We start from the raw sequence: 9,385 nt of genomic DNA on the forward strand, positions 1-9,385 counted from the left end.
GACAAGGTGGGCCTTATCCACCAATCTCCCTGTAGGAAAGCTGACTTCTTAAATCAAGGATTTCTACCCTACTGATTTTTTTTTTTTCCCTGACTTGCAATGGATGGTGAAAGGTGATTAGTCTCGTGGTCACTGTCACCCAGATGACCCTCAATCCTTAGGTTACTCATCAGATCATCCCCTTCAGCTAAAACCAAATCCCAGGAGTGCCTTTCCCCTGGTCATCCCATACACTTCTTGAGTCAAATAAAGCTCCTCAATGCAAGTGAGGGGAACTAATGTGACCACTCGGGTCTAGTTGAGTGTTCTTCCCATGAGATGTCTGGGTAATTTGAAGTCGCCAATGACAACCATGTTCCCTAAGCATGCAACTTCTGCCTTCTGGATCATGGTATATGCATGAGAGATCACCCAGACCTTCAATGCATATGCCTAAGCAGGGGGGGTGGGGGGGGTATTTTGTTTTTGGAGGAATGGAAGCTGACCAGCCCTTATGTGCCCCCATCCCTCCCTGCCCCTTGTTTAGGCTACCAAGACAGTCTGGCCTTTGGATTCTGAGTCCAGATACTTGGTGCCTCCCATGGCTGTATTTGTATAAGCAAGTTGAATTGAAACTAGGTCTGCTGTGTGGCAGACAAGGCTTTTACCACTGAACCACAGGGGACTCTGGTTCTGCAGCAGAAGAGGGGTAAGCACCCTAATCAAAGCTTTCTCTTAACAATATTGTATTCTATTTAACAGATGCATATCTGTAGCCATCTTCATCTAGTACGTATCTACTTGACACTTTTTCAGAGGTGCAAGACCACAGTATAATAAAGGATGATGACTCGACTCTTGCTTTCAGACTCATGTAAGTGATGGAGAGCATGGGACCAAATATATCATCAACATGATTTTGGAACATCAGTGGCAAGATAACAGGTGGGGAGTAACGAAACATACCATAATTAAGAAAATTGAAGCTCCGTTTAAACGCATGCAACTTACCTTGGTTAACAGTAAGTATCTGAGTACACTTTGATCTGGTAGCAGAACTTAGACCTGATTTAAAAGTTAATGACAAGCCACTCTTCCTTAGATACCAATTACAACACCAAGCTGGTCAATGTGACCGTTGGAATATTCCTCCCAGATGTGGAATTGGTGAACTTCACCATAGAAACGACAACAGTATCTGTTCCTGAAGCTCTTCAGTATGGCTATGAGATCTATGAGACTAGATATCCTAATGGAACTAAGAGCTACATAATAGAAGCTGCATTTGATGCGCCTAGCATTAAGAAAGAGGTATGGATTGAAGAGCTATTGTAGAATGGTGTATAGCCAGGATTAATACTCAGTTGTTCCTAAATATGACTTTTTTTTTTTCTTCCTAGTACATGACTGAGGATTCAAGAATATACACTCTAAACGTTACACTTGGATTCATAATATATCCAACAAGCCAGACGTTCACTGTTCCAGTCATAATTGTTTCTGTTGTCAAGGATGCCGGTAAAGAAAACACTTGGCCTTTATAAATAGTTAGACTTATAGTACAGCTTAGTTGGATCCAACAGAATTCCACTTTGGCTATATTTAAATTCCCCCATTTGTCAACCCTTAATTCTGTTGCAGTATTGCCTAGTGCAAGAGGACTTTGTGATGGGGAAAACCTTTATCTGACAGTTATTCATGGAAATGTGGATCAGAACTGGCTTCCATTCATCTCAGACTTGTACTTGTCACCAGAGGCTGCCCAAAAGTACAACTATGGATTGAATGATAATGGCACACACTTCACAGTTCGTGTCCCTCTTCATGCCCCTCATGTGCTATATGAGGCAAGTACGCATAAATATCCCTGTTACACAATAGAAGGTGGCTTTAAAAGCAGTAACCAAGATTATAACCTGCAGGTCCAATCCAGTTTAAGGAGTCTTGCCATTAGTCCTAAAGGGCTCCCCACTTTTGTATGTAAACCAGGGAGCAGTGGTAATGTTAACTGCCATGGATGTGAGAGCCATAGCAACTAATTCTGTTGCCATTTTGTCCTGCTTCAAATTCTGGATCTGTAAGGAGCACTGAGTCGAATGTAGTTCTACACACCTGATTTCAAGTTCTTGGACTGACCCCCCCCACATGGCAGATTGGGCCCGAGTTTTGGTTTCGTTTTGAGTTGATCACCTCCCCCCAACTTCTTTATTTTTTTTTATTAGCAATTTAAAAAAAAGGAAAAAAAACACATAACTAAAGTGTACTTTATTTCCAGTAACAGCTTGCTATTTTAATGACTAGGAAAGAAATAGAACTCCAATTCTTCAAATGAAATTTTGTCTACAAATGCATCCTGTCACTTGTCCCTTAACTTAAGGGAGAAGGTTTTTAAAAAAATCTGTTTGGGGGTGGAGTATTGGAGGCTTCCTTCCCTTCCACCCCGTTGGTAGTGGAAGAGAGGCTAATGACAACGAGAGGTTTTTAAACGGCTTATTTCTGAACAGGCTGAACTAGGAGCACTTGCAAAGCCTAAAATCTTTCAAGAACTCCCTTCCAAGAAGGCTTTGGATAGACCCTGTACCTCTTGTACCATCTTACCTAATGCTTCAGCAAACACTCACTTAAGAAGCCTTCTGCTTCTATTGGGCTTTCTTCCATTAAAACAAAAACAAACAAACAAATAAAAAATAAAAAAAAGGTTGTAAGTGAAGTCTGTGCTTCCAAACACGTCTCCCCTTTCCTTTCTGCAGCTGGAAGACTCAATTCCAGGCTTAGTTTAGCTGCCAAAATGAGCAAGGAGTTTCAAGGCCTTTGAAGATCACAGCTGAAAAGTGACAGATCTTCCAAAGGAACAGGGAGGCTTGAAGGAAGGTTCAGCAATAAGGGGACAACCAATTGGTATACATGCATACCAAAGTAGTGAAATTTGGGTAGCCTCTGTGAGGGTAACCAGTGACACCTTTCATATGCAATTACTTGAATCTGTTGGTTTCTATAGCCATACCTTGCATCTTTTACATCTTTAGTTATTCAACTATTCTCTCTGTTTGGAAGTGTGCAGTGTTTATACATCCAATCTGCCAGCTGGTCTGATTTAATAGTGACTTAAAGAAACAACATAAATGTAAATCCTTTAAGTATTGCATGTAGTACTCATTAAAAAACAGGGATGGCCTGATCAACCTGGCTACTTGTAACACAAGGTAGAATATAATGTGACAGCAAACAGTTGAGAAAGGTAGGCCTGAAGTTCCCAAGCTGTTCTTGAAATCCATGGGATTGGTAGCTAGCTTCCCCATGCTGAAGCACCTTTTAAGGATGGTCACTAGAGTAAGCTTTGATCAAGCCAAGCTACAAATTGAGGTAGTGCTAAATTGTCAGAACTCTAGTGCAAGTGGGACAAGAGTAAGCAAGGTAAGTATGCCACGCTGTGGTTTGGGTTTCATCCTCTGGCACCACAGAAGCGGATACTTCCCACTGATTTCAATGAAGTCAGGGTTTCACCCTTAGATTTCACTGTAAATATCACTTCAATTTCACATAAGCCACTACTCATCTAGACCAAAATGCCTGTCACTTAATCTACTGATCAGCTTGTGGTGATTTCTTCCTTTAGGATATTCATCCCTTGGGAATAATGACTTCATTTCATCTCACAATGAAGGATGACAACAGCCTGGCAGTTATGAGACACTTCTCAATTTCCTGTAGATTCTCCACTAAAGAATTAATAGGTATCTCCCTTATGTGAATTAACCAGTACATGATGCATGCGCTGTTGGGGGGTTTTTGTAGCACTTCTAGTTTTAAGCCAATAAGAGATTTTGTTCTTTAATCAAAATCAAACTTCCTTTTTTTGTTCAGAATTTCTCTTTGAATTCATGCAAATCCAACCATGCTTGTAAACATCACAAACCCTGCTTATTTTCAGATTGTCAGTCCAATGGAACAATGACTGTCACTGCAATTAAACTGGCAGGAATTGAAGACCTGAACATGAGCTTGTTTCACTTGAGAGACCAACAGTGCAAGCCTGCTTTGGTGACAGAGAGGGCTGCAACTTTCATTTTCAATGTAAACAGCTGTGGAACAACTAGAAAGGTTAAAAACTGCAGCTGGAAACTTACCTTTATCTAAAGAGGGCAGATTGCTAGAACAGAGTGTTTTTGTTTTACAAAACCACAACCATGAGAAGTGGAAAGCTGTTCCCCTTACCCTATTTCTGACCTTGCACACTTACTGAAAATTACTGAAAGACTGAGGAAGGTACTGTGCAAGCCAGTCTTCAGTTTGATACTTTTAATAATGATGGCCTTAAGATGGCCACATGCAAGTAGCAATATATTTGTTGATTTTAAGCGGGTGTAAAATGTTGGCCACAACTAGCAAAGGTCTGAATTGGGATGTGAGGAAGAAAAGGCCACAAAGCAAAGATTGCACTGTAGTAACTGGAATATATGTGCAAAACATCAAGTGAGCCTGTCTTATGGTAATATAAATTGATTTATGCTCGTTCCCCATGCTGAATGGTGGGGGGGAGGGGTTTATGATGCCTTGCTCTGCATCTGCACATTGCCATATGGTGATGTTGCTACAGTGCCATGCTTCAGTACTTGCTTTAGGAAGTACTGAAGCATGGTACAGTAACCACCCATACTGCACTGTGCACACAGGGCACGGCTGCATTTCGCCGCTATGTTGCTGTAGCGGCATGCGAAAATGGAGTGTACTGCTACAGCAACATAGCTGCTGATCACACGTAGACCCACATGACTGCTACATTGCTGTGGCACGCAGTGATGTCTCCCTATGGTGGCAGAGCAATGCGTTACATGTAGACAAGGACCCTTGAGAAACTAATCTCTTTCCATGAGGCACAGTGTAATTAGTGGATAATTCTCCCTCTACACATTCAGATAAAAGCACAATGGGCTCTAATGTGCAATTGCCCATTGTACCTCCTGCTATACCACATATGCCTGGTAGGAGGTGCAATTGTGGGACCGCGCATTAGATCCTATCATGCTTTATTCCTGGTAGAGGAGGAGCCTGACCCTATGCTCCCCTTGCATTAGCAATAGGCAAGCTCTTGCAGCTGGGAGCCCACTCAGCTGAAAGGTTCCCAGTCATGGGGCTATCCCCACATACCTCCCACCGCTGGGAGATCACTGCAGTGGTGATTCCTTCTGTCCCAGAAGTTTCATGAACCCCTTGGGCAGGAAAATCTTGCTACATCCTGCAGCTGCTGGGTCCCAGCACCAGGAGGCATGCTGCAGAGCCTCAGTCCACAGCTGTGGGACCCTGGATCCCGGCATTGTCCCACAGCTGTCAGGACCTAGAGTCCAATGCTGCTGGGGATGAGTTCCAGGACTTGCAGACCTGGTTGGGCAAAGTGCATCCCTGCAGTTGATATTTGGGGGGGTCCCAATGCATGGGAGATGCTATATGTGCACACTTAAGTTTGATAGCGATCACCTCAAAAGTTGGTACACATTTTTTGAGGTCTAACTTTTTATAGCTAGTTGGAGTTTGTTATTGCATGTTGAGTATTTGCACATGTAGCTGGTCTCAAGGCAATTGCATGATACCTGTAACATGTAAAGGGTGCCCAAGAGGCACATCCATGCACTATTGGAATGTAACTATTCTGCAGCTCTACCCCAGCAACTATCATTGACCAACATGCATGCTTCTGGGGTTTGGTGGGGTTGAGTTTCTGGTAGTCCTTATGTCAAGTCTCAGCTGACACACTACAGGTTAAAAAGCAATTGAACAAACATATGAACTATTGATAACATACTGGGTATGGCAACACCTAGGGTTTTTCTAACTAAACTCCAGTCTTACTGCAGTCTTGTTGATATGCTTAGCAATACTGGTCTCTTTCAGTTTGAGAACAGAGTTATGACCTATGAAAATGATGTGCTCTACTTCAGACCTGACAGCAGCGTGCCAGCATATAAGTGAGTACCACTCCCCTGGAAAGGGAAAGAGGACTTGACCAACATGCATCCTAAATCTAAATTTTTCTCTCCCCACAGATTGAAATGTATTTGTCAGTATATGATAAATGAGACTACCCTGGTACAGTATGGAATTAAAAACAACCCAGCACCCAGTGTTGGGCCAGGGTTTGGATCCCTTGCTCTGATCTTTAGGCTGTTCAAAGGTAACGTTTAATGATTTTGGGGGGGGAATCTAAAAAATGGCTTAATTTGTGGGATGGCTGAGAGGAATGAGAGAGATGGGATTTGTACAAACAGCTTCTCAATGCATTATTACTGCTACAAATGGCTCTGCTCTGCCTTAATACTCTTTGCTCCCCCATGTACTAGGGGGTTACATGGCAAAAATGAAGTCATGGCTTGCCTTAAGAAAGGTGCCTTGCGACCTGTGTAAGGCAGTAACAAAACTGGGTGGGGGGGACAAGTCAGTTTTGCTAGGATACAATAGTAACCCTAATAATCTATTACTCCTCCTAAAATCTCACTGCTCAGAATCTGTTGATCTTTCTGAGTGAGGCAGTGTCTCCTACAGGTGAGGTAAAGAGGAGGATCTTAATTGCCGGGGCTTTGATATCTTCTCTACAGCTCTCCTTCCTCCCTTCCACTATCACTTCTAGTCATATATTCCCTCACACCCACGGGCTGATGCCTAAAAACAACTATAGCTGCCTCTGTAACAGAATAATTTGGTGGCATAGGAACATGACATGCCATGATGCTCAAGAAAGAATCATCTAATATAGGAAGGTTTTTTGGGGGGTTTTTTTGGGTTTTTTTGTTAATGTGTTCTCTTAGAGGGGACCTATTCTGAAGCCTACAAGGAAGTGGACTATCCTGTAGCAAAATTCTTGAAGGAGGCCCTGTACTTTGAAATTGAACTACTCAATTCTGAAGATCCACAGCTAGAACTACAGCTAGAAGACTGCTGGTCTACAAATTCCCAAGATGGAGACAGTCATCCACAGTGGGCTATTATTACAAATGGGTAATCAAAGATCCTTATCCCTAGTGTGACTGCCAAAGCTTAAAGATCTCTCATTGCCTAAAATATGATTGAGGGTGGAGGGGGGGGAATGCAGTTGTGACTGAAGACAGTTGCTCTTACCTTCTGCAACCCTCACTCCTTTCAAGCAGATGGAAACACTGACATTGGGTATGCCTTTTCATGAAGAGGCATACTACCACCACCACCACCACCACCACCACCACCACCACCACCACCACCACTCCTGAGTTTATTGTCTAAACTCAGGGTTAATCATGGCTGCTGCCAAGGCCAATCATCTATTTCTGCAAGTGGCTTGGATTACTGCACACTGGGGCAAAAGCTACTCAAATATAGTCTGGGCTGACTGGAGAAGTCTCAGTTCCCCTCTTTCCTTGCATCAGTCTTTAAGTTCTTATAAAGATGACACAAGAAGCTGACTAATATAAGGCCTCAGGTGCTAACCTCTTTTGTTTTTTGGGTTTTTTCCTTCTACGCAGCTGTGAAAACTCTGAAGACTCTTATCAAACCATTTTTCACAATGTATATCACAACTCAAGAATTAAGTTTCCCAAGCATCTGAAAAGATTTGAAGTGAAAATGTTCACTTTTATGCAGGGCACAAAAGCACTCCTGGAACAGGTCAGAGGCACTTTCTTCAGTCTTTCTATTGCTTGGTACTTTTTTTTTTTTTTATAGCCAACATTTACAGATAATAAATAAAATTATTTAAGCTTCTGAATAAGATCTAATCCTAGCCAAAGCTGGCAACCACTTCCTCAGGCAGTGATGCTATATGGGCAGCTAAGGCAAGACCTGAACTTGGAGGATGGAGGCCTTCCCTAAGGCCTATGCAACCAAACTCTTTGCAGAGTTAGTTGATTATATTAAAGCTTTAAGAATGTCCTTTCGTTCTCTTGTAGCTGTACTTCCACTGTAGAGTGATAATCTGTGATGCTAGACGGCCAACTTCAGACTTCCTTTGTGCAAGGAGATGTATTCCCAGAAGAGAGAGGCTTGGTAGGTATAGGTGAACTTCTTGTAAACTGCTTCTCAACATGTATTCCTATGTAATAACTTCAGTACAAAATCTTTTTATGGTTGCTGAATGCTACAGATTACTTCAGACTAAACCATAAGGGGAAAACTTTTACAAATTGAGTGCCGAGGGTTTGAAACACTCCTGACCCCATCAGTCTTTCCTGCCCATGTGCAGGGGGCTGGACCGAATGATCTGTAAGGTCCCTTCCAGCCCCTAGCAACTATGAAACGTGGCAACTAAAACTGCAGGTACAGTATAAGTATGCACAATAAAAGCAGTCTTCAGTGTCTCTTCCAGATAATACCAATAACTAAAATGTTTCATTAGATCGGAGTGTTGAGACCCGCATGCATGGGCATGTGGCTTCTGGAGCAGTCGTTCTGGAAAGGAAAATGTGAATGTGATACTACTATTCAGCAAGGTAATATGAAAAACTCCAAACTACTTTAATGTACTAGAGTGCTGCTGTAGTAGTATATGGTAGGATATTCTGTTACAATAACTCTCTTCCTTTTTTTGACAGCTAAATATAGGAAAACATTGAACCCAGCCTACTCTCCATACAAAGATGAAAAAATGATCACTTCAAGCTATTGCCTGTCCCTCTTGTTCACTAACTGCAAGTGAAATCTGAAAAAGTACAACATGCAGTACAAGGAAAAAGTAAGACTAGATAGAGAAGTAATATTTAAATAGTTTGCAATACAGATCAGCCAATTAGACATTCATCTTTAGATCACTTTTTGAATCTAGTCTACCATTAAGTTGTTAAGGAGTCTGTGATGGAGTATTTCAGACTTCTTTTTTTTTTTTCAACCAGTAGAATAAGATGCTTTTCTAAGACCTTGGCCCAAAATCAGAACTGACCATTGGATACCCTATATCTTCAATGTCACCAAGTTGCTAATGAATTTTTACACATTGTATCCATCTCCTGCTAGCTATGTTCTTTGCTTTCTAAATGGAGATTAAGAATGTAGACAGCACTTCTAACAGACTGTGAGATGTTGACAGTTTGAATAAAGACGAGCAATGCTTTAAGAAATAACTCATTTTAATGTTCGACAAGGATTGCTTCTCTTCTCTCTACAAGGAGTTGCAAGCATTTGTGATAACACATGGGTGCAGTCAGGCAGCTGTTACTTTTTGCAAGACTGCTGTTTTAAAGGACTCCGAGTCGAGTCTAATCTATTTGGGAGGAAGCAGGGGTGGGAACCAGCATACTCTTGAATACCAGAGCAAGGGCAGGTCAGGCATTTGGAATTAATCTTTTTACCCATGGGTTAGCAAGCTTCACTAGCATTAAACAACCCTTAAATTTGTTTAATGTAGAAAGAGACAACACTCGCTATTTAGGCATAAGATGGCTCAAAT

General features: G+C 41.9%; 1 protein-coding gene across 1 annotated transcript in view; it reads left to right on the plus strand.

Moving 5' to 3' along the window:
• The window catches only part of LOC109311627, a 17,223-nt gene extending 8,187 nt beyond the window's left edge, over positions 1–9,036 (plus strand). Inside the window, exons 10-22 of the mRNA XM_019537366.1 lie at positions 848–1,001; positions 1,082–1,290; positions 1,380–1,497; positions 1,621–1,826; positions 3,596–3,713; positions 3,911–4,080; positions 5,869–5,942; positions 6,021–6,148; positions 6,780–6,969; positions 7,470–7,611; positions 7,893–7,989; positions 8,339–8,432; positions 8,535–9,036. Coding sequence (XP_019392911.1) covers positions 848–1,001; positions 1,082–1,290; positions 1,380–1,497; positions 1,621–1,826; positions 3,596–3,713; positions 3,911–4,080; positions 5,869–5,942; positions 6,021–6,148; positions 6,780–6,969; positions 7,470–7,611; positions 7,893–7,989; positions 8,339–8,409 — 1,677 coding nt within the window. The 3' untranslated portion in view covers positions 8,410–8,432; positions 8,535–9,036. The remainder of the gene's footprint in view (positions 1–847; positions 1,002–1,081; positions 1,291–1,379; positions 1,498–1,620; positions 1,827–3,595; positions 3,714–3,910; positions 4,081–5,868; positions 5,943–6,020; positions 6,149–6,779; positions 6,970–7,469; positions 7,612–7,892; positions 7,990–8,338; positions 8,433–8,534) is intronic.
• Positions 9,037–9,385: the final 349 nt, after the last annotated feature.

This window comes from Crocodylus porosus, unplaced genomic scaffold (genome assembly GCF_001723895.1).
Source record: "Crocodylus porosus isolate Cpor-Errol unplaced genomic scaffold, CroPor_comp1, whole genome shotgun sequence".
Classification (NCBI taxonomy): Eukaryota; Metazoa; Chordata; order Crocodylia; family Crocodylidae; genus Crocodylus; species Crocodylus porosus.